This window comes from Rhopilema esculentum, chromosome 10 (assembly GCF_057945365.1).
Source record: "Rhopilema esculentum isolate cy_ngs chromosome 10, ASM5794536v1, whole genome shotgun sequence".
In the NCBI taxonomy this organism is placed as follows: domain Eukaryota; kingdom Metazoa; phylum Cnidaria; class Scyphozoa; order Rhizostomeae; family Rhizostomatidae; genus Rhopilema; species Rhopilema esculentum.
The window spans coordinates 11,480,832-11,506,594 of record NC_142824.1 but is presented as its reverse complement, the minus strand read 5'-3'; the positions used below and the strand labels follow the sequence as shown (position 1 = coordinate 11,506,594).

The 25,763-nt window shown below is 34.8% G+C and overlaps 1 protein-coding gene across 2 annotated transcripts; it reads right to left on the bottom strand.

Moving 5' to 3' along the window:
* LOC135685080 (exportin-1) lies at positions 1-25,473 on the bottom strand. Of its 2 annotated transcripts, XM_089110414.1 has the most exons (37): positions 25,174-25,473; positions 23,223-23,324; positions 22,344-22,416; positions 21,266-21,327; positions 19,271-19,315; positions 18,509-18,624; positions 17,741-17,806; positions 17,125-17,173; positions 16,882-16,923; positions 16,587-16,664; positions 16,267-16,321; positions 15,962-16,035; positions 15,372-15,506; positions 14,800-14,868; positions 14,461-14,487; positions 13,920-14,114; positions 13,663-13,704; positions 12,832-12,928; positions 12,550-12,653; positions 11,656-11,733; positions 11,208-11,308; positions 10,732-10,787; positions 10,393-10,472; positions 10,171-10,254; positions 9,677-9,724; positions 9,043-9,129; positions 8,180-8,363; positions 7,290-7,396; positions 6,866-6,988; positions 5,867-5,938; positions 5,466-5,541; positions 4,909-5,001; positions 4,295-4,426; positions 2,720-2,835; positions 2,129-2,187; positions 1,627-1,723; positions 1-976 (listed from the first exon to the last, which is right to left on the bottom strand). In XM_089110414.1, exons 1-37 carry the CDS (start codon positions 25,297-25,299, stop codon positions 830-832), a joined length of 3,297 nt encoding a protein of 1,098 aa, XP_088966540.1. In that variant the 5' UTR covers positions 25,300-25,473; the 3' UTR covers positions 1-829. The 2 variants fall into 2 exon arrangements, with proteins under 2 accessions (XP_088966540.1, XP_088966541.1); XM_089110415.1 differs by lacking the exon at positions 14,800-14,868 and having other exon boundaries at positions 25,174-25,472.
* Between the last annotated feature and the right edge of the window lie 290 nt (positions 25,474-25,763).

The window sequence follows — 25,763 nt, the reverse complement described above, 5'->3', positions numbered from 1 at the left end:
TCATTGCTTCCTGGTCAAGGTTTTGGTAATATTCATGAAAAAATTTATACAAGTCAAGCTAAACTGAAAAGAACTTTTGTACATACTTTCAAAAACATCTGATATTGTTACGGAGACACGACAGAACAATTAACTTTAAATACAAATGCATTTACCTGCTCATAAACTAAACGCGCGCAGTCAGGGCATAAAACAAAATTCTTATTTGATTCAGATAAGAAATTCGGATACCAACATAATTCGAGGGCGAGTTTTCTGTTCAAGAATTAGGAAATCCATGCATGGTTTTTTCTTGGTGTATGTTTGACCCCTGCTTGAATTATAAGGTATCATCTAATCCTTATTTAACGTAGGAAATAAAATGAGGGACCATCATTTAAAAATGAATACTAAATTAGCACCAAACGTTTCAAATATATTTCAAATAACTAATATATTTTAGACAAATGTTTTCCCACACTTGATATGCAGCATATTAAATATCATTATAGCAATTAATATCGAAATTAACGAACAGTTCTTGTCATATAGCAGACGTGAACTTAAAGCCCTATCATCTATTACCGTTATATTGTCTGCAAAATTGCATTATCATATAGAGAAGAACTGATTTTGCATATCCCACGAAACTTTCCTTTCAAGCACCACGTACCGACATTGCAAATCCCGCGAGAACTTCCTTGCCGATGTTTCAGGCGATCCTTAGACCCACAGGACTATATAGATTTATACGCGTGGCTTCTGCGTGTTCCTGGATGGCTCTTCATCAGCGAAGGGAAGCGACTCTGTGAACACAATTATACTAGCCACAAAATACCACGTCGCCATATTAATCCTGCATCTCTTCGTTTATTTCATGCGGGTTAAGTATGCCTGGTACCGCCATTTGTCTTTTTCGTTTCTCTTCCTGAGCGGCTCGCAATTCTGCTTCACGCTCTTCAAGGTACAGGTCAGAACATTCCTCTTCCTGAAACTCCTGGAGACAACAAGACATGTATTTCAAATTATTTCTATGCAGTTCCCGTTTTATCATTAGTATTTCTGTGCATTTTATGTATAACTACGTGTTGGCTTATTGGGTTGACTAAAAAATGGGCTGGTTAAAACGGGTTGGCTAAAATTCACTCGTGCATGAAATCGAACAGCTACAAGCTAACATAGCATAGAGGAAGAAATTATTTGCGAAAGAAATTCTAAAATTTTGACCCTCTAAACATAAACTTCGGTTCCGCACATTGTTCGTAATCGTTTAATCGCAAAATTTATCTCCAAATATAATGCTTCGTCACGATAAACCAAGATTTCTGATTGCTTGAATCAAACGGCTCCAATCAACAGGCTACAACCTTTACATTGTACATTGTATAATTTACATGTTACTCTAGAACTGATCTCTAGGACTTTACCATACGTAACTATGAAGATTGGCCCTTTTGCCAACAGCAACACAACAGCAACCCCTACAACCCCCCCTCCCCCTCCACCCCCCTGTTCAGAAGTTTGAAGAATAACTGTCGAAATTACACGATGTAAACGAAAATCGTTTCAACGCTGCATTCAAAGGAACAATATTTACCAATAAAATTATACAAATGCAAATATCACAAATAAAAGCAAAACAATTACCTTTATCTGGATTAAGAAATCTCTTAGATGTTCTTTGAAGGCCGAAATGTCATTGTCTAAATCAAACAGCCCTTGCACAAACAGCTTGATCTGCGGCCTGTCGAATGAAACAAAGTCCATCAATGCGACAGAAGAAAATTGTTTCACTGTGCCTGTCTCACTTCCAAGTAAAAAACAGCGACATATAAGAAACCTTATTTCCGCTACCAGTCATTAAAAGTAACTTACTTATTACTTATGTTTCCAATTTATATCGAATTATAAACCATAAATACATTGCAAAATATTTGCTTCCTCTATTCATTGAATAATCTTGTTTTTTAAACAAATAACCCATAAAACAAAACAGAAAGGTCTCCAACCCTTTTCTAAAACCACTTAAATAGCCATCTCAATAACCACCTCTGTGTGATTTCAACGATGAAATTACATTTCATTGTTGATTAAAACTCAACTAGGACCATTGCAAAAAAGGCTCAATAAAATGAAGCTCTTCACTTACTGCAGCAGATGAGGGTATGCTTGCTTGAGGAGTGCCGCTGTGTATTCTTTAATGTAGAGCTGAAGCAGAGGTAGTAAACAAACGGTCATTCAAAATGCAAAAATATGACAGAAAGTATCATTTAACATAAAAATCATCGGTTAGTCTTGTGACAAATACCCCTCTCCAGCTTTGATATACTTGGGAATAATACATAAATTCAACCAATATCGAAGTTAGCGTGAGACATTTCCGTACTACAGTCAGAGCTTTCCATAAACTTCATTCTAGCTCTATTTATTCCCGTTGCTAGTACTAGAGGATCATCTAAAAATACTTACTTCAAAGTGGTGTCTTACAGCTTGTCTACAGTGTACTAAAGCAAATTTCTCCCTTAAACTGCGAATTGTACGCAATCATTTCCTATCAGCGATAGCAGAATACTGATAAAAATTCACAATAAGTGTTGATAGCCACCAACATTCATATCTTGACTTTTATCACAATCGATAATCATATTTTGACTGCAAAATCCTTTGATCCTTCATCAAACATTCTATGCTACAAAAACAACCCACAAAGTTATTTCTTTTGGAAGCAAGTAGAACCTACCTCGTTAGTCATGTTGTTGTTCTCTGTTCTTGACGGGTCAAACAGGGGAACAGTAATGCCTCCACTCTCGGCGATCCCAAACATATGAGCCAGAATAGTTGCATGCTTTGTTAGGCCTACAAAAGCAGTAGAGCACAAATTAACAGATGGAACAAATACTAAAAAAATCATTAGATATCGTCTTAATATATTATTATCTACAGTGAACATAGAGCAAAAATGTTTGCAGCCGCTGTGCAAAGAGCTTTTGCGCCTGCAAGCTGCGGCCAAATGGCGACGCGCAAAATTTTTCCCGCCAACCGACCATGTGACACTTTGATTCCGATCCAGGCCTCCTGGGAGGTGCAATGTTATAGGGTTTTGTGTCACCACAACCACAAAAGACCTGAGCATGGCGGAGTGAACTTAAAGCCTGATCGGCTCATTTTATATACAAAATTTTACAATGTGAGTATGCCTCAAATATTGTCAGTTCCACGGAGAAAAAGTTCAAAATTCAAATTTATTTTATCTCAAAAACGGCACCATGCCGCACGCTGATTTTTTTATTGATTCATCTTCATGCCCCGAAAAATAAGATTATATTGGTTGGCATATTTGGAAAATTGGGTCACGTTCATAATTTCACCGCAAAGATACCTAACTTTAAGATTGTCAATTTATGGGTGCGATTGAATGATGATTTAAAACCGCCATACTTTTTGGGATATGCGGTATATTCATGGAAGTTTTTCATTAAAATAGATTGGTCACGAATGTAAGTAGCTGTTTTTAACGCGATTTTGAAATCGCTTCGGTATTTTTCTATAAGAGTAGGAAACCAAACAAAAGCGAAATTTTGAAAGGTCAACATGGGAAGTTTTGTTCGATATTTGAATTAACGATCGTGAAAAATTTCCACCATGCCGCATCCTGAATTTTTGTATACTTGTAGTCAAAAGTTCAATTTTTTTGTATATTGTCTCCTTCAGAGGCGGAAAATTGGGTAACGCTTGAAAATTTACTTTTTAAATTGTTCATATTTCCCTTCTTGCCTAATAGTAGGCCTAGGCATAGGATACTTTAGTTTGGCAGTAAAGCATAGGCCACGAAGAGATTAATAAGGTTTTAAAGCCATAATTTAATGATATAAATGTATCTTAAGTAGATAATTTATCTATTTGACTCCATAAAAATAAAGCAGAGGTAAGGTTAAAATTCAAAGTTTGTTTTCTCATATATTTTTATATCAATCGCATCCGGGACAGAACGACACAATTTTCGCGGGCAGGTAAATCACGTCAGCATGCGCGCGCATAAAAAACATTTTTGCACTATGTTTCTACAGTGTTGTTTGCTACTAGTTCCGTTTGATCATGTTGACGTTTCAGGGCATTTGAGGTCACTCCTTGGATACCAATAATTCATATCTTCAACAGTGACTTTTGCATTCCTCCACAACGAATACCATCGTTGAGTACGGAATAAGAACAGAATATGGTATCTTAGATAACAGGAGCGTTGCCAAAGAATATATAGCGTGCTTGTAAAAAGGCAAAGCAAAGTAGCTATTCATAATTACGACGGAGCATGTACCTGCAGTGTGAGAAGTATCAGTAACAACTGACAGAATATGCTGCAAAATCATCGTGTAATAGGCTTGGTAGAACCCTTGAGCTTCACTGTGAGGTTGTATATTTATCAAAAGGCCATTCAAGATATTCAAACCTGCGAAAAAAACAAGACTTTTATGAAAAATATGCATTTTGAAGCATATTTTTCAGCTTCATAACATCAGCAGACAGCGTCACTGAAGTTTTGTAGAAAAAGATTTAATTTCAGGAAAAGTATTTTCCAACAAGAGAAAGAATTATTTCATATCTGCTTTAACGATTGATTCAGTACATCAAGCTTTCAATACCATTATATTATATTATCAACACTTTCAAACTTCTTATGAAATTTACTATCAAAATGTACTAAGAAAGCTTTGTTACTACTGCATAGTGCATATTTTCAATTAAACCAGAAGCTGAAACATTCAAACTTTCGAAAATCAATACAACAAACAACATGTCCTGAACAAAGCATCATGATCCAGCAAGATATCAAACATATTGATATATGTAATGAATATCAAAGGTTGATTGGCTTAATGACCCAACACAATAAAATGTAAAAATTGAGTATATATATATATATACACAAACCTATGTCAGCCACGTTTCTCATTGTATGTTTGAACGCCCATACGATCGAATCCAAAACGAGCTTGAACTGTGGTGACGCTAGCTTGAGTAATGCTGCAAAGGGATTATGAACAGGAAATCGGTTACAGTGTTTGGGAGATCTAAAGGAAGCTACCTAAAGACTTAAATATTAGAGGTCCAGACTAAAGACTTAATTGTCAGAGAAAAAGTTAAATGTGTAATAAACACATAAAACTAATCAACCAGTCTTAGAAAGTTAATTAGAAGTCTGTTAACAACCAATGAGTATTTTCATGCTCTATTGATAACAATCTTTTGGTTGTACAAAACTTGAATATGGCTTTGAAAAAAGCAAACATTTAGTAAACTAAAGCTTTTAGTCTGACACTTTTCAGAGTTTAAAACGTCAGAATATAGACCGAAAACTCTACGCTAGGAAATATATATACCCAGTTGTGGATCGAAATAGGCCAATATGAAACATGAACACATGACTGTTGAGGTTGACCAATCAGTACCGCTGTTATAGGCGCAAGAGAACAATCATACGAACTAACCTTGGAAACAGTGTTGATTAACTGCTTGCAACAGCACGAAGAAATTCGTACGGTGTTCAGGAAACTCTTCAAAGTCCTGCGAAAGAACGAAGCAATAACTTATGCAACTTGGAGAAGTTTGAGCAAGCAGCAGGAAATTCAATCTCTACAAAGGCTTACTTCAGAACGAAACCTCTCAGAGGCTAATTAAAAGGCCCTGCTTTACATTGATGAAGCGTTTAATAAAATGCTATTCACACACGCTCTGATAGTCTCTGAATAAACTGTGCTTAATTTCTCTGCAGAGAAAGAATCGTTACAGAGGCATGCAGACAGCATAGCAAAACACCAAATGCAGTTCAACTTGCTAACGACAAAGAGCAATAAATTAAAAATCATGCATAAAATATGTTAAATATTACCTTGTTAATCATCTCCAAAGTGCATTCAAAAACAGCATCGAAGATCAACGGTATTTCATCAACAATGCTTGTCTAGAAAGAATTAAAGAATCAATCACTGGTTGAAAATAAGGTCGAAAATCAGTGGTTGAAAAAAGAAAAAAAACAAACGATTTTCAGATACCATCAATAGGCACCTCTTAGTCAATCTATTTTATGAAAGCACGATATTAGTAGGAATCGTTCGGAAAACCTATCAGAAGTGGTCCAACAAACTTAAAGCTTTGATCTTAAAAAAAAGCTTCAATTCTTGAGCGAAGAAGCTCGTTGTTTGTTTGACGTTCTTAACTGGTTTCAAGACCCGGGTGGTTGAATATGTGGCATTATACTCCAAGTCGAATTCATTGAACATAAGTTATAGAAATCTCCATAAGATGGTTCTTAACAAATTGAACCAAGCCTGAACGATTGCTATGAGATTTTAGATAAGGTGCTGTCATTAGATATCGAAATAAATGAGAATTGGCGAGACCATTCGAGAGACAATTCGAGAGATCAGAGGTTGGAGAAATTCCCCTAAACGGATATTAAATACTTCAGTACAATCCACCAGTGTTGGATCTTAAACGACTGTGTAAGACATAAGACATAAGAACTTTCATTTCAACCAACAAGAATTACAATTTGAGTTATGATTAATAAAAGATAAAGAAACGAGTACATGAATCGGACTAGGTTTACCATAAACTATGATACCAAGTCATTAAATAGATGAAATTGAAAATATAAAAAGAAGAACCAAATGGTTGGGAAGGGATCTTATAGCAGAGCTAATTCAAAAGCACTACCAACAATTCCCTCCAAAACTGACTTTTAGAGGCTGAAATAAAGTCACCTTGTGGGTTAAATTTACTCATTTGACACCAAAACGTGTGTCATCAGATTTGGTTAGGAGTCAACGACCCCAATGACGTTCTTCGTCCAATTTGTTATAAAAATGTGATAAATAACGAGACACACCTCAAGTTTGTTGACAATTGTTGCCATGGTGTTGAGCACCTCTGCTTCTCTCGCTTGAGGTACGTTTCGATTGTAGTCATCCAGCACAGTCGCCAGTATAGGTGGGATGAAATTGTCTTTTACCTTCAGAGAAATAAACCCCTTTGATGAACTTCAAAGTACCCTCAACGAGTCACTTAATAATAAGTAAACCTGGTTAAATCACTGAGCGAGCTCCAAGAAGCTATCATACAAAAAATGATTCTCAAATTAAGAGACTTTTAAAGCTTCTGGGCCTTGTTACAAATTCACCAAAACTTGAATCTTTTAAACAGAATGAATTCTACCCTATGACGGATGAGGAATTCTACCCTGATGAATTATGATTCTTAGGAATTTTGAGACAAAAACGTTAAGGGAGCCATGATAAAGGAGGACAACATACCAATGCCTGGTCGTTTGATTTGCTGACCCAGCAATTAATCAAATTTAGCGAATCTTTCTTCACACCCCTCATGGCTCTGATAAGAGGTTGTTTGGTGACACTTTCCCCTAAAATCAGATAAAGATGAAAGTTTGAACTTTGAAGCAGCAAAAAGAATTCAAAATTAAGGCTTATGATTAACAAACGTAAGACGTAATGTGAGAAATATCTGAAGATTCACTGGAATATTTTTGGCAGCAAGTTCAAACCGCCAAAACCGCCACATTTAATTATATCCTCCGTCCAGTCGTTCAGTTTAAATAGATGTTACGTAGCTCAAAAGTGTGGACATTAGCCATTAGACTAGCTCAAATATATTAGGTGAATGTACCCTCGGGTAGGCTGGTCATTGACACAGGTATTTCTAGTATTCGGAGCCTGTAACATAATCCCATTTGTGAATCAAATCGTTTTGGTTGGGAGTAATGTAACAGAAAAGTGTGACCATTGCGTAACCACCAATATCTCAAGTAAAGAAAAGCGATATCGAAGGATGAAGCAACCTGAGCCATCGTTTTTGTGAATAACGAGATTTCGGTTTTATATTGCAAAAGCAGATATCGCATAAATAACCAAATACCAAGTTTTGGAACTTTCAGAAATATGCACCATTTTCTGACATATACTGTCCCTTGCTACCTGTGCCCCTCCAACTTTGAAATGCTATTGACGTCCTGTTTAAGACACAGGGTCCCTAATACCCAAGTACTACTAGTATTCGACTTCATATCTAGCAGGGGACGATGAATAATATTCATATGCTCACAAATATGAAGGAAGAATCATTTAAATAACTCTGCGTTGTCTTGTACGATTATAAGAGGCGCTTTCAAACAACGTTTAAAAATTACCATGCTGTGAAACGGCAGATGAGATGTTTTCACTGAGAACCTTGTAGACGTTAACCACATCAAGGTAAATCCTTCCAAGTTGGTTGACGAAAGGGTGTCCAACTGATTTGCACGTGGCTACATTTGTTTTCAGAATATTGCCCAGTTGTTTAACTGTCTCCAGCTCTTTGAGAACCTCGATGTTCTAAGGCAATAAAAATGATAATGATAATCATCAATTATGATAGTCATCAATACTGAGTTAAGATAACGATAGTCATCAATACTGCGTTATACAACTCTGCACTTCTCATTAACTGGCAGTAATCTTTCTACTCTACTTGAATTTTAAGATTTTTATGGATTAATCGGACTCGACAAAAGGTGCCACCCTTAAAAATTGAAAGGGTGGTCTCTGAGTGTTCTTTGTAAAAAACCAGAATCACAGGGAGCAAAGTCAAAGTTGCTAAGTATTAACATATTTTAACAGTTGGCTGTAAAAAAAATTCGCCAAACAAGATAGACCTTCACTGCAAGGGTTGAGAATTGCGGGAAAAGGGTGGTTGTGGTGGGATTCCTAGAAAATATTCTTATGATTTCACAAGGGTATGAGCCCTTAGTCTCCCCTGAAAATCAAACTTTGGAATCATTTTGCATCCACTTTCAACTTGAGGGGCACACCTTAATACTTCTTTCGTGATTCCAAGATTTAGAAACAGTGCATGCAAAACTTTTCTCGATCAAAAAATCTATACCTCAAAAATCTGATGACATTACTTTATTTACTCAAAATAAATATACCTATGCAACACGTGAATTAAAGTTACAAATACTCCAGAATATCTTAGAAAGCGAAATGGTGGAGGGTAAATTTCATACAATACCTTCGTTGCTGAGGCAATAATTCCATCCCAGACCTGATTGGGTAGCTGCATGCATTTTTCTATTAGCCTGTCTGTCACCACAGAATCCTTTAAACATATAATATAGATTAAACAAATGGAAAACAAAACATGAAGATAAAAATTTCATCTCTTAGATCGCTACAAATTACACAACCTTATGGTAAAATTACGGGCCTGGGAATACATAAAAGAGAATTTTAATACAGAGCAGTAGAAACCAGTGGCGGACACCTGGGGGCGACTGCCCCCCCCCAATACTTTAGAGGACAGTGGTCCTTTATTCTAAAACAATGGGAAATGTGACGTCATCTTATTAAAACAATAGGCTTGCCCCCCAATATTTGACCAAGTGTCCGCCTCTGGTAGAAAATCCAAAAAACATCGCCAAAACACTTTACTTATTTAGTTTTTAAGACAGAAAGTTATAAATCATAACTGTAGACCTTAACCGGCCTGTTGCAGACTGTTTAATGCCGAATAGGCAGAGCCATGGACGCTAGATGGTTCAAAGTTGCTATTCCCGTGCTTCAAGCTCAATCAAACTATTATCAGGAAACGTTTTTAATTGATAATATAAGACAGTGAAGTAGAAAATGTCAAACATCTAACTTACCGTTTGTGCACTGATCATACAGCCAACAGCTTCGTAAAACACGTGCACCTTAAAAAAAGAAAACAGCATAAAACAAGAATTCACCATTGAAAAGATAAGTGCTGTCATAAAGATTTCCTGATCGCAAAATTGCCATCAAAACTGTTGCCATTCTCAACACACAGACTAGACAACGGCTGCCACCTAAAGAAAATTCTCTGTATACCAAAGATTATTGAAATCTAGATAGGGTATGAAAACATCTACTCAAAATAAGCAGGTTGCTATGAAAAAAGAAACCAGAGGGCAGAGCTGCATGGAGTAAATGAAGTTGCTAGACTCGAACAATTTTTGGGCATTGTCTTCGAATAAATACCCTTATGCACTTATGAATATGCCATAGATATATATTGAAAAAGAAAATAAATCAGGACTATAAAAATCAAGACGATCGATTGATTCTGTTTATGACGTACAGAACTGATTAAAATACAGTTGCAAGAACCTTTGCATACCTGCTGGGGCTGCAAGTCACAGATTATTGTACTGATGTTGTTAAGTATTTCCTCAATAAATGGCATCACTTCACCGACCTGCACCTAATGAGAAAATCCAGTAAAAGGTTATAGGATATCCAAAAAATGAACTGTGAAGGAATATAACTTTCCAAAATGCATAAAGTCAATAATGATTCCAGATTGGAATCGACTCACAGTTATTCAAGGAAACAGAATTACCTGAACAAAATGCCGTCTACATCTTTGTGCGATTTTTATGAATGTGTCACATGCCATGTCTTGTACTCCATCGTGGGTTTCTAGGAATCGACCAAAAAACCCAATTGGAAACAAAATACCAAGAATCTAGCTTGGAAAACTGTTCGCTACTTACTACTACCCAAACATTTGAAATTCAGAGCATCTTAAGAAAGCAGAAACTTAAAAGAGCTCGACTAATAGCTTAAAGGAAAACAGTCACATAAAGGAAATTTTTCAACTGCAAATAATTTGCAAACTAGTACAAAAAGTGATTAAAAACAAACGAATAAATATTTGCATAAAAATACTGAAGCATACCGTGCATAAATTCGAAAAGTTTATTTACAACTGTTTTTAAAAATTTCCAGTGAGCCCTGAAAAGGAAGGAAAAAATGAATATTAGCAAAATAACACCATTTTAACATTCAGTCAGCTGAATGTCAGTTTTGAATAAAATAAACAATAAAAGACCTGCCATTATCATTACTATTTCTGCAAAAACGAATAAATAAAGAAGGAAGGGATGTTGTCTCCAAAAATGGTTCAAACTCTTAAGAAATTTGAAGACATGTTAGACACAAAAGTCATTCCTACAAAAATTATTTACTTTATTCAGCGTTTGGTTTGAAACAAAATTATACTCGCCCATCTATAACAAGAAAACCCTAATGGCAGCAAATCTACATTCTGTCTAGTTGTTCTAATTAAAAAAATAATGTGTACGCACAGGGCTGGATAACTATATGAAAGAAACACACATAGAAACTAGCTTTTAAATCGAATATATTCCCTACCTTAAAAAGCGGGGGTACTGTCCAACTATGTACATAATATTAGAAGCAATGATGGCCTTGTTATCCTTCCCTCTTTTTACTTCGCAAAGGCCTAGTAAATCCTGCAACAGAACACACAGTTTTAAACAGGAGACAGGTAAGTTGGTAATCAAGTGAGCAGAAATAATATGCTAACGAAATTAGAAAAATGAGAATGTGTAAGCCATGTTCTCGAATCATGATCGTGGTGATGTTTTACACGTTAATGTAAAAGCATTTAAAACAAGTTATGGCAAAAATATCTATTAATTGATGTATATACAATTCATTTATTACCTATTTGGCTTTTTTGAATCAATTTAGAAGTTCAAAACAAGACAACATTAAACAGGAATGTGTAACAATAGTTTTTAACTAGATTTTCATCCACTTTTGAAATCATTTGGATAAAGATTTTTAGCTGAAGTACCTTTATAAATATGACAAGAAATCGCTTTTCATCCTCCTCGTGCATTGCACCGCTAATTGAACCAATGGCCCAACAAAGCTGCAAAAGACATTGATGAATACAATTAGAGACGAAAAGGCTGGCCCACTAGAAAGCCAAACAGGGAGATCCAAAAAAACCTGGCAACTATAACTGAATCATCTAGAGATGCAAAGGCCCAATCATACTCAAATATTGCACGCTTATCAAATCACAAAAACTGTACTGTTGTTTACTTGACCAATCGTTAATCTATATCTCAAACAAATAGAGCTTAATGGTAAACTTCTTTGACAACAAAACACGAATTAGTAAGTGACATAAAATATGCTCTCATTACAAGCTATTAACGATAGCCTTGAAACTAAGGACTAGGATTTTTCCTGTAAGCTGATATATCTAAAATCGTTAGCCTTGATAGCCTTGAAACTAAGGACTAGGATTTTTCCTGTAAGCTGATATATCTAAAATCTTATTGCGAAAATGTTTTCAAACGGTTGTATGCCATGGAAAGACTAATGATGGTTGATTGGTCAAAGCAAGGAACAAATGAGAAGCACCATTCCTCACCACATGGGTATCAATGGAGTTGGGAATTGATGATGACACATAAGTACATTTTAAGCACTTTTGAATTTTGGCCCAAAAGTAAGAAGGCCATGAAATGTCACATTTAGAAGTATTGAGAAGCTTTCAGACGATAGGATCAAAAAATCAAAAATTCTAAAAATAGATTTGAATGACGTCATCACCTTGCCATTCTAACTCGATCTAACTCGGTTAACTCCTTTGGCTTGACCCTTACGGCTTATACTCTGACGGGTGTTGGATAAAACAAATGTACTGAGCATATTTGTAATGTTTATAATGCCTTACCGTATTTAAATTTTTCCAAGACCATTCTGATCCGTTCACTTGGTTTCGTAATTTTTCTGTCATTATTCGTTCTGTGTCTTGGTAGTCCAAGTGAGTTAGATAAACTGCAATTGAAATGATTTATCGATCAATAAACAAAGCGATCTTCCAAGAAATAGCCATCACAATTTCTAATTACAAGCAATTATATTTCTTATTTTGTCAATTAAAATTATAATTAGCCATCTAAAATATAAAAGCAGTGAGTGTATATATAATAAAGACAGTAGCTTAAAAATTTACCCAACGTCTCTCTCATTGTTTTGTACATGTTAATCGAATCTGTATCTTTCATAAATTCTCTTACAACTTCACCCTGGTCATTCTCAACAACAAGCACCTGCGAGAAGGTAAAAAGCCAATAAGAAAATATTGTACAAAACAGAGTACTACAAATGACACACATACAAAATGAAAAGAAGGCACAAATGAAATCGCAATGGTCTTGAATACCAGAACATGTTCTCGGGCAGTTAAAAATGTAATTGACACAGGATTTTCTATCATTGCTACCAGTCTACTGCGTATAATGGCCACCTCCATGTATGTCACCGCTGTTGACTATCAGTGGCTAATTTTTTCTACTTAGATACTTATTTGATGGTAACGTGTGTAAGTTCAATTAATTTTGCTATTTGCCAGGTTCTTTGCGTTGATTTTTGAAACGATTGCCCATGTTCCTCTTCTTTCGAGTCTAGGTCTGAATAACTAAACACAGCAAGCCTTTGAGAGACAGTCTATATCCGAAGGTGTATGACCAGTAAAGCTGATCTTTTTGCCACATTTTCGACCTGTGAAACATTCCGTTCCAGCGTAATATTCTATTATGATTTTATGTTATGTTCTTCTGTTTTTCTGTTCTGTTTCGTTTTAGTGTTATGTTAATTACATATAACTCAACTGATTTTCAAGGAAGTTTTCTTAAAACATATGACCAACTCTAACCAGATGTTGAGACACCAAGTGATATAAGAAGTGATAAAAAACAACATGGCATAATCATCTCAGAACCAGAACAAAGTATAGATGTTAGATGTCATAGTTTCCAACAAGAAAGCTAGTGAAATGTCGTACCTCCTCTGGTTTTGCCATTCTGGAAATCATGATAAACCTGACCTGCAGGGCAAAAGTGTAACTGATATTATATTCTAAAACTAAATCATATTTAAAAACACATGTAGTTTGAGCTAACTTGAGCTGCAACTCTGAGTTCTAAGCTCAGTGTTATAATCAGGCAACTGTAGTTTAGGCTATAGAAAATCAAGGTTTGACTCACAAATAAACAAAACAGACAAACAACAGCTAATAACTATTAAGAATGAAATACATACCGTAGAAAGAATTTCCAAGTATATCTGCCGCCTGGGTGGGATATTCAGTGATGACGGCGATCCTAGCAGTTGAGACGGTGTTGAAAAAGGACTCTCTCTGTAAAGATCTGAAGCCAATGCGCTCCAATATTCCAGACAAATTTTAAATATTTCTGTGTCTTCAACCTCAGATATCAGCACCAAATATTGTAGACCCTAAAATAAAAAGATGAATATTTTCACATACAAATATGAATCAAAGCGCTTCCAACTAGGCAATTCTCAGCAATAGCTTGCTTAAGTTCAAATACGATCGCAAGGAATAACACAGAATAACAACTCCTAAATGCGTTTTCAAAACACGTAGTGGCAAAATGGATATCCTTAAATGACCAGGCTCCAAAGTGAAAATGAAATAAATGGTGATAATTCTGAATCCCAAGTAGCTATTCATACATGGAATAAATTAATTTTCGTGAAAAGAATAAAGATAAAAGATAGGTAAACATTTGAGTTAGCATCTTAACTTATGAACCACATATCAACAAACAAAACTGCATACCTCTAAAAGGGTTGACTTTAAATCCACCTAAAATAAAATTGATGCGCTGTAGATGACAGACATTATGCACTTTTGGTAATTAGCAAGAAGATAAATTACAACAGGGAACAATGATTACCTTGCTATTCTTTTAAATACGGTCATACTTTAAAATAAAATCCCTTATCAATACTAAACAGAATGCATTGGATAGAATCTCTTAGAATCGTCGATGGTGGCTCGTCATTTATAATCATTAGCTCATAGGGCTAGTGGAACTGCCTGACAAACGTATTGCAAGGATCATAAGCAAGGGGTATCTTATTCCAGTGAGCATAGTTTTGTGCAAAGGGAATATACCTTAAGGCTAAAGCTAGGCTCCATACTTTCTATGACATACCCACTTGAATTCTTAGGAGTTAATCCTACCTGCAATAAAGGCCGTGTATATATATAAAGGAGAACGTTTGCCAAATTGACATGAATTATTGAAAGTAAACACTGACAGGAATTATGAAAGCGTGCAATGTCAAAATTAAATTTTTGCTCTTCACTACTTTATAGGCTAAACATAAATTTTTTCAACTTTTCAAGGGTATGTTTTTACTGTACAAATACTGTGCATCGGACTAAAACAGCCAGTTTCACTCATGTCAGCAAAACATACTTACTCTGCTTTACTTTTGAAAAATCTTTTTTCTGGCCCGGGTAATACACATTTATGAATATAGACGTAAAACGTCATTTTCAAAACAGAACTTTCTACACAAAAATTTCTTAGCCCCTAAAACTGATCGTTAGGATTCCTCAAATATTGACACTGACTTCTTTATGATCTTGGCACAATTTCAACTTTTGATAACACAAGCCATTCCTGCGAGCCAACCTTTTCTGAAAATATTCAATTCATATTAAAAAAACTCTTTATTTACCGCTTTTTTCTCCAACAAATGACCATGTTCTTTTAAAAATGTACTTAAAAACATAGCCAAATTCTGAATGAATTTCTGCTCATCGTCTGTTCCATTAACATATGCTTGCTTGAGATTTGTGTCCAGTGGAAGCATCTTAATGAAAAAGTGAAAGCAAATTTGCATAATATACAAAATAACCTTCAAAGCCTACATGTCAATGAAAGAATTTCCAAGCCCAAATCAAACAGAATCTGGAATGTTTTCTTGGTCCATAATAGAAGGCAATTAAAAACCTTTCCAAAACAGGGGCAGACACTTGGTCAAATACTGGGGGCAACCCTATTGTTTTGCCAAGATCACATCATATTTTCCCATTATTTTAGAGCGAAAGACAATTGCCCTCCAAAGTATGGGGGGAGGGTTTACTGCCCCCTCAACCCCAGGTGTCTGCCACTGTTCCAAAACTATGTATGCACTGTATAAATCAGCGAGTTCAACAAGCTAATTTGAAGCAGAGATCATACAAGTCATTGTGTGCAAATATGTCCAAATGAACTACAATGATTCAAAAATAGGAAAATAAAGAGTAAATGATAAATCATCCATACCTGTTTAAGTTGTGCCATGGTCAATGAATATAGTAAAACAAATTGTTCATCATACTGAATATTTGATATACCTCCTACAAACCAATTTAAATAAAAGCTATTGATAAAGCAGCCAAGAAATATATTTGGATTGCAAATGCGAGTTAGAAATAAAATACTGCCTTTTGGAAGTGGTCGCGATATAATACAGAATAAAAAGCAAAAATTAACAAAATATTTTACAAGGAACTCAATCAAATAACAAAAATGTATGAAAGTAAGGAATTTGCTTTCTCAAAAGTTTGTTGAATTGTTTAATTACATACCAATCTCTGTTAGACACTTCAGTGTAACATTTCTGAACATTGGGACATTCAAAAACTGAAATCAAAAGATAGAAAATAGCAAAGGATAGAAAAACTCTGGATTTAATAAATAGTATCAGATTATATTGTAATTAAAAAGCATTACACTTTCAGAACAGAATAACAATAAAGATGAATATGATTACTGGCAATGATACATATAAAGAGAGTTTATACTTCAAGCTCTGCTAGGATGGGCTTGGTTGTAAGCAATGAGAAAAAAAGCTGGCAAACTATAATTGTCATGAGTTTTATTAGAATAAAAGGGAAACCATACAAACCTTGTATATCAATGTGCTTATGAGTTTGGTCTCAAAGACATAGCCAAGTGGAATCCAATTCAAAAACTTTAACAGTGTCTATAAGGAGGAAACAAACATTCTTGCAAAATACTTTCTGCAACAAAATAATTTTCAATATCAGCACAACATGTAATCATTGAAAAAATAGACTGGACAAAATTCAACTTTGATAAAATGTTAAAATTGAAATTTGACTCCACCTTCACCTTGAAACACGAAGCTTGATCCTAAATCAAATATCAGTACTAGAGAGATAACTAAAAAATCTACAAACCTGGAGAGTGGACTCTACCAATGCAACATTCATAGAATTTTCCTACAGCAAGAAGAAAGAAAATACTGCAAAATGATTTTATATTATAACCATGGTTGATATATGCATAAAGAGAGAGAAGCATTAAACTCAGCACCCAAAACTAGCAACTTCTGCCAAAAAAGTAAGAAACAATGACATTGAAAAATTTAACCATTCAAATATAATCATTTTGAAATATTCAAAATTTTAACTGAGACCCACCATAACAAACTGACAAAGTGTGAATATAAGAGAAAATTCTTGACACATGCTGGAAAGAAAGCGGAACAGATAGAAGACATTATAACATGAAAAATGATGTATATGATGTAATGCACAAAGCCTTATCATAACTGGACAAGGCTTAAAATTAATCCAGGCAGCAGAATTACACGGTGGAAGAAGCTTCCATTCATGCAATAGGTTCTTTTGAGGCCTGATGCCTTCAAATGAAGTATCAGATATAGGTGTAAGGTAGGAAACATTTCAAAAGCTAGGGAGTACATGTAGGTAAAAAGGAGACATCTGTGGGTAGCAAAGGCAATTTACTTCTGTTTCTGAAAAGTTGAAGGGGGGGGGGGACATGTTTTCTGCTGTGGGGCATATGTCTATTAATAAATGCAACTTTCATTCTTTTACCAACATGGCCATAATTGGTAACTCAATTGATCTTTAATAGCAAAACAACTATTACAGCTCTAAAGTCTTGAAGCCAACCAATATATGAAAATATCAGTGCCTCTGGCAATACCATAAAAAGCAACAAAAACATGAAAAATTCACAAACCAACCATTTATAAAAACAAACACATGGAAAACACTTGAACATCTAATTTACCTGTCTTTCAAGTGTTTAGCTTTGTTTTGAGTTATCTGTCCACTTGAAAAGTCGAAGACTTCTTCACTACAAAAACATGCAGGTTATAAAAAACATAGTCTCACATGAGAGGGGAAAGTTATAGAATATAGTTACAAATAAAAAAAATGTCACTGTATTCTCTCCAATGAGTAACCTCTCTCCAATGAATACCCCTTTAGAATGAGAGTTCCCTTTTTGAACTAAAAAATTGAATGACTGCCCCTCTCCAAGGAGGACCACCTGGATCTTATGACAAATCATTGCAATAGGCATCAGTTAAAACATATTTAATAGACCAATGCTGTTTCAAATAGGAAACTCCTCTGCAATTACTGACAGAACCAGATAAAAATCCATATAATGGTATTGCCATTTAAGATATTCAAGAAGCCACACCATTATTTGTGCAAATCAATAAAAGGGTTCCGTCTCTAAAGAAATCAACATCTTGTAAATGTCTAGCCTAAAACAAGTGTGGTGCAAATGAAATACTAATTTTTGTAAAAACAACAATTGTTCGAATTTTATTGCTAAATTTCTTATTGACAGTGGATCTTTATCTTTTTTAAATAAGCACCCTCTCTCTAACAAAAGACACCTTTCTGAGGCAAAATTAAATGAGCTCCCCTGGTGCTCGTTAGAGAAAATGAGGTTTATTACAAATGTGCAAAGTGCTTCAAATCTGTTTATGCACATGTTGGCACACAAAAACACTAAAAACCTTCAAAATAAGCAACCAATTCTTACCTGAGCAGACGCAGCACTGCCATGTTATTTTGACACAATGACTCATTCGTACGACTTGCACCAACAATATCACTAATGAAAGTTGGCCAGTTTTTTGGCCATTCCCTTTTCACAATCTATGAAATAAGAAGGCACACTCACAGCTATTACAACTCTTTTGTACTAAAAAAATGATAAGGATTGCACATAAAAGCTTAAACACCTTGCTTACATAGATACTTGAATATGAATACCCTTTTGAATTATGCTTGGGCATGGAGCAGAGGTTGGTTCCAGGTACATACATGAAGTATACAAATGCATATTTATTGCTCAAAGTTGCTTGGACACTTGCTAAATAGAGGATTAAAAATCTAAGCCTTCTTAGACCAGTGACTTTGAATTTGTTTTATCATTTGAACTGATCAATTAAATAGTGGAATGAGATTAATCTTTAAACCAATAAGAAGACATGGTCAAAATTTGGCCATGAAACTAATGCTGCACACTTTGCGGTACATTTTATAAAATTTCCCATTTAAAAACATTTCTTCTTTCTGTACCACTTGGTCTTAACAAATACAGAGCTGGCTGCAAATGCATTCAGCAAGTAGGTGCTTTTTTATATCCACAATGATATTATTAAGGAATCATGAAGAGAATGATGTTTTACAAGACTCTAATATTGATATAGCTTAGGTTTTACAAGACTTAATCAAATTGTGCAATACTTGGACACAAACAGGCTTTTTGACATGAACTAATAAAAAATTTACAACCAACCTGAACCAGGATGACATTAAGTTTATTCAAATAGGTCTTTTCACTCTAAAAAATGAAAAAAAGGAATTATATATACAAGATGTTAGGGCAAAAAATTAATATCTCAATTTTGGGCATTATTTATGTTTCATATAAACAACTGTGTTTTTTGCAGCAAAAAATAGCATGTGGTGATTAATATGGTACCTTTCTCTACAGCTCTGATTGTTAACATGTATTAAAACCAATCCAATTATAGTTTTTACTGTGAATTTTTTTCAGTTTTGGTTATACCCTTGCCTTCTTGTTTCAAATTGAAAAGCAGTTTACCAAAACAAAGCTACAAAGACCAATCCAAATTTCAAAAGAAACTAGATGTAAACTAAAATTGTTTCCTTAAATACATGCTTCATCAGAGCAAATACAACCTGGTAAAAAAATGTTTAAATTGCATTTAGGGGGAACACTGGATAACTTATTTACATTGAATGGTTCCGTAGCTTATTTGCTTTGTTCCCTAATGTTCTCATCATAAAATTGTTCACCCCAAGATTCAGGTAATTCAGGGACAGCCTTTATCAAGCATTTCTTCCATCTGAAATACAGTCATTTTAAGGCAGGTGATTGCACTTGCCCTTGCTTTAGGTGATAATTTACAGACTAGGCTTTAGGTGGTAATCAGCTTTAGGTTATAATTTACAGACTAGGCTTTAGGTGATAATCAGCTTTAGGTGATAATTTACATACTAGGTTAATGGCCATCCACAGTTAAACAGGTCACACCTGTTTCCATCAAATGGACATCTGTAAAGTTTTGATGGAAACCAACACTGCATAACCTTTGATTTAATATAACACTAATTCCTCAACATTGAAACTAAACCATATATATCAAATATCTGGTTTACAAGCCAAAGATCAGGAAATTACTGCTGGACTACACCCCCCCCCCCAAATATATTCTTTAAGTTTTCTCTTTAAGTATTGACGGCTGGATTGGAGACCATTCTTTGAGACTTCATAATGGGGACAATCTACTGTCCTTGTGGAGATTTTAACACAAAAAGCCTGACTTTTTATCAGTATATCAAAGCCGTTATGGTAAGCCAAGCTTGAGTTTGTAGCCAATGGAGCTGCTTAAAAAGAAACTTCCTTTTACCATTAGATTTATGTTTTTGTTGTTGCCATAATTTTGATGACTTTTTATAGTTTTAAAGAAGTCCTTACATTTTAATTCCTTGGAAGTTTGAGAAAATGGCTCACTTATTGTGGATACATACAAGAATGCTCTCTGGCCCCATACATAATTTGCTTTATTTGACACTGTACACCAGTCAGGCCTGTTGTGATGAATGAAGAGTAACCAGGCTTAAAATTTTAATGGAATAAGTTCTGAAAGAATTCTTATTAGGGATGGATTTTATAATACACCACTACGACATGCTTTAAGAAAAAACTTGGGAGCATTATAGCAATTTTTTTCCACCTATACTGTGCCATAAAATATAAAATATAGTTCAAAGCACTGCAAACCAACTTCAATATGTTATTATTTGGATGATTCACTTGCCTTTTCCAAAACAATTTTTTTTGCCATTTTCCCACACAGCAAAATTCAAGAAAACATTATTTTGACATTCACTACTTCTTAAAATTCCAAATACATAATTTGATGATCAATGGAAACCGTTTCGCACTAAGAAAAATTCAATTTTCTGTGAATGCTCTGTTGCTCAAAGGACCAATTTATCATTTTCCATACAAAAAAAATGGTTTCCAGAATTCAAAAGAACTAACTCCCCCTCCCCTGACTATATGTTGATTGCATGATTTTGAAGGAGAAATGATAATAGAACTACAAATCCAACATTGATTTTTGGGGAAAGGGGGGATTCGAAATAAATTTAAATCAAAACACAAGCAGTTAAAAATTACAATCCACATTTTCTACAAATAATAATACATACAATTTTACTTGTGAACAGTCATTGTGATGTTGATTTATAAAAAACTCACCTCCAAGGTTGCTGCAGATGAGGATAATTTTATAACAAGACCAACAACATACTTTTTTATCCCTGAAAGTAAACCAAAAGAAGTAAACACTGAATTCAAAAGCCTAACTGATACTATATGTATCATTGTCCAAATCTTTCCAAATAGTCTCAGAATTACTAACATTATTTACAACAAGGTTACGAAGAGTTATAAATGTTAACTGGTCTGTGGTAAATAGCTTAAACCTGTACAGACAGAGCTATCCATATGTGTTAAGATGTAGAACATTGGTTTAATATAAAATCTTGGGAGACCTGAAAAAATTCTAATACAAAAACAAAGAGGAAAATACAAACTATGCCATAAGTCAGTCGACAAACGAAACTGTCAACAAAATGCAGAAAAGTTGTCACAGTTTGAACATTCAATGGATTGCTGAGGATGGGGAAAATTTTCTTTCATAAAGACATTGAAAATGACAAATTATTACATATAAATACCATGACATGCAAAGGATTAATTGAGCTAACATTAAAAACAGGGTGCAAGGTTGCCAGATGTTCGAGGCATTACGCTTGTTCGGTTGTTTGAGGCATTACGGTAAACAAAAACAGCTAAATTTTGGCTAATGTTGTGGAGAATTAGTGTGCTCAAAACTGGCTTTGTATGTTACCAAAGCTTTCACTTGTTTTCATTTTCAAATGTGCTATCTTTTACTGTTCCATGTTTTGTCATTTGCAATTTTGAGACTATTTTAACAAAAATGTTGGATATCATTTGTGCAAAATTTGGTGTTTCCTTTTGTATTTTCTGGTTTTCAACATGCGGTCAGAGTTTGGCAAACTTGTGCTTCTTCACCAAAATCAATTTTCAATGGCTGAGGGATTTGAAAAATGGCCAAAATGGAAGAATTTGATTTTTAATTGCCAAATAGCAACCCTGGTTGTAGACTCCCAGCAAAACCAAAGGCTTTGAAGGTCTGGTTTCATTCTTAATGTTCTAGAAATCTTGCCACTGTACTTTGTCAATGTCAAATCTTAAATCTTCATTTAGTTATTTAGCAAATAACAATACTGTCATGGTAAAAAAATATTACCCTCTCTTTGCTCTAATGGAAGAATCTTCCATCTTGTTTTTATGACACCCTCAAGAATTTGCAAAGCATAGAACTACAAAGATAATGATAAGTAGTTTAATTCATATATATTCTGTTTGCAAAAAAATAATTGATTTCATTCTGTATATCAATGTTTCATTGGTGCTTGGCACATTAATCAGTTTTGTATCAGGTGCTAAAAGGTTCTTTGATTACATAGATATATTATATATTGGTTGTCAGCATTTTGCCATTTATAAGCTCCAAGTCACTAGTAAGCTGTTCTTATACATGGAATACAGATTATTCAGGAAGCGTATAAATGAACAGAAGTGCTTTAACACCCATTAGAAAAGAATCTTAAAAGGTAATGTGTCCAGATAAAGCAAGCAACACTGCAGGGGTTTTCAGAAACATTATTTTTCATGTCATTGTCTCAGCCATTATGGTTGTTCTGTTTATCTACCCTGCTGCAAGGTTAGGTTTTCATGTGAGCAGTTTTGCCTCGCAAGAATACTGACCAATCGCAAGCTGTTATTTGATGTAACTTGACAAGTTGGTGTATGCAGTCCTTTTATATGGACACATTTTACCTTTAGCAAGATTGAATGCAACAAAATGCAACAGTGTAGAAATATTGGGACCTTTGCCTCAAAATTATTTGTGTCAAGACATATTGTTGTGATGATGTCAATTAGACATATATACAATAGACATGTAGACATAATGTGTCCCAGTATCTAATCAATAAACATTCCTCATTTCAATCCTACCCCAGAGTTACATGTATATTGATAATACAGTGATCATAGCTAACAAATTTTGAAAGGGCCTATTTTTGATAGCTGTTTAAAATACACAAAAAGAATCCCATTTTACCTTTGTTTTCTGGTTGCTTGAATATTCAAGAATTGAATCTACCCTTGTCCATGATTCTGGATGGTCTTTCAGATCTTGCAATACCTTTTTAGCCACTTGATGCTACAAGACAAAGATTAATAAATCAATAAATGCGTGTTGATCTATGACTCACAAGCCTGTCTATTAACTTAGCTGAGAACATCCAGAATTCTTAATCAATCATTAAATTGGTCTACTTCTGCATTGGCAAAAGTTGCTACGATATGATGCTAAAAGCTTGCCAGTAAGGTGCCTTTTCTTGAAATTAAATATCTGTAAAATATTATGCCAAACAGAGTAATAAATAATAGATTTTTTACAATATATGAAGTGGCAAATAAAAAAGGTGCTTTTGGAAGTCAAAATTTTATATGAAAAGGTAGTTTTTATGGGCCATAAGTTTGGCTATTCAGGGGCTTCAGTTGCCAACCTCTTGCGCTTTCTATCACACCTGTTTCTTTCATTGTACAAGGATGCAACTGATGAATTGTTGGTGCTGCAGCTTCCTTTGAATCTTTGCCAACTTCTCTTTTTGCAAGGCCAAAATAAAATTTGCAAAATTGTCTTGCTAATGACCTTGAGTCTACATCATTTCATAGCAGCAAGCAATGGAAAGCATAACCCTATTTCAAGGACTGAGAAATTGGGGTAGCTGGGGGGCCTTGGCCCCCCAAAAAAATTTAAGTTGCATAAGTAAAATACTTTTATTTTGTAAAATATGGCTTTTGTTACACTGATTTATCAGAGCTGGTCCCCCAAACAAAAAGTTGTATCTCTGTCTTTGCTCTAATTCCAGAAAAATGGGAATTATTCTTGGGGAACTGTGTCACTTCCACCATTACACACAGGGTCCCCCATCACTGATATATGCACTCATTCTTTGTACATAGGATGCTTTTATTGAAACCGAAGGATCACAATTTAGGCTGGGTTTTTTAAAATAAAAGATTAAATAGGTCATGGCTTTTCTTGACTTGCCTTGCCACAAATCTTCTTAGAATTAGTAATTATGTTTCTTTTGAAATCTGTATTAATTGTAATAGATAGAGCCAATCAGGGGAATGCTCAATTTTCATGTGTCACTGTGTGCGTGTGCACCACAAAAAGTGGTCCCTAGAAGTCGGCTTGAAAGAATGTACCTTTTGATTTAAAAGAAACTCATAAACAAGGATTGTAAATCCAAAGATATGCTTTGATATTTTACGTACATAAAAATTTCATGGCAAAAGCGCAGAGGCAGATTTACATTTGCAACAATAACAATATTAACGCAAAAGTTTGGAAGATGAGACATTTGTTGCCTCGTGTTTGTCTTGCTCGGTTGTCTATCATTCTTTTATCGGCCTGTGTAACACTATTTGCGGGTTTACGCGAAGGGCGTGTATTTCAAAAATGCACGCGAAAAAGGCGTTTATATAATGAGACGGGTTTTTAAGGGACGGGCGTTAATTAAGTCGACGGAAATTTGCTATAAATATTGCTGAATATGAATACAAACATTTTTTCTACCTGACAATAAGTTGAGTAGGTTTATATTAAAACTCATTTCAGTAAAAAATTATGATGTATTTTGTGGTGTTGCGATTTAATTTTCAAAGGAAATTCTTTAAAATTCATTAATTTCTTGGAAAAAAATCGAATTGAGAACATTTATTCATAGAAGTAAAAAGAAGATGCTACAAATTTGATCAACTGAGGTCAAATCTGTTTATTGAGAACCATGGACTAAAAAAGTTTAGACCGTTGAAATATTTCACGAGCACATGTGTATAGTGTCCAATAAACCTGTTTTCTTCTTCTATATATTCAAGGGATCTTCTTCCAAAGGAGATACACTTGGTGAGCAAAATCTCGAATCGCACAAGGATTGAGAATCCCCAAGTTTGATAGAGGTTGGATGCCTAGCTACAATGATACATTCATATTTTACCTGAACACCTTCCCCTGAGTACAATGAGGTAATAACTTTATCCAGAAGGTCCACATCAAGTTTGTCCTTGAAGTTCAGTAGCTTGGCAGCTTGGCTTTCCAATCCATTTACAGATAATATATTCATAATTTCTTTTGATTAATTTTATCATGCAATAAACTGACTAAAATTGTGAAAACAAATTGATTCTGGAAGAGTAAGTTTCAGTTCCCCTAAACTTTTCCTATCCGCCATTTACCACATCTATCAATGGATTCGAATCTGGGTCTATCTTGGCGCTCGACTGCCCAAAACTGCTCACACTGGTCAAACCGGTCTGGGCTACCCACGTGACCAACACATGATCAAAACAGTAATTTCCCCAGGAAAACTTCGGCAATCACACAGACCACCACCTTTGAAAAGTCTTTGATGCTTTGAATGAATGTGAAATGAATATAAAAAACTTTGGCTTCTCATCTATTCTCAGGAGGGGAAAGACAGTAAAACTTTGTCAACCACCAGAAATAGCAGGACTAATTTTGTGATACCTGTTTGCTTTTTGTCAGGGGTGGCGCTAGAGACAAACCTTCAAGGTGCCGAAGTTTATA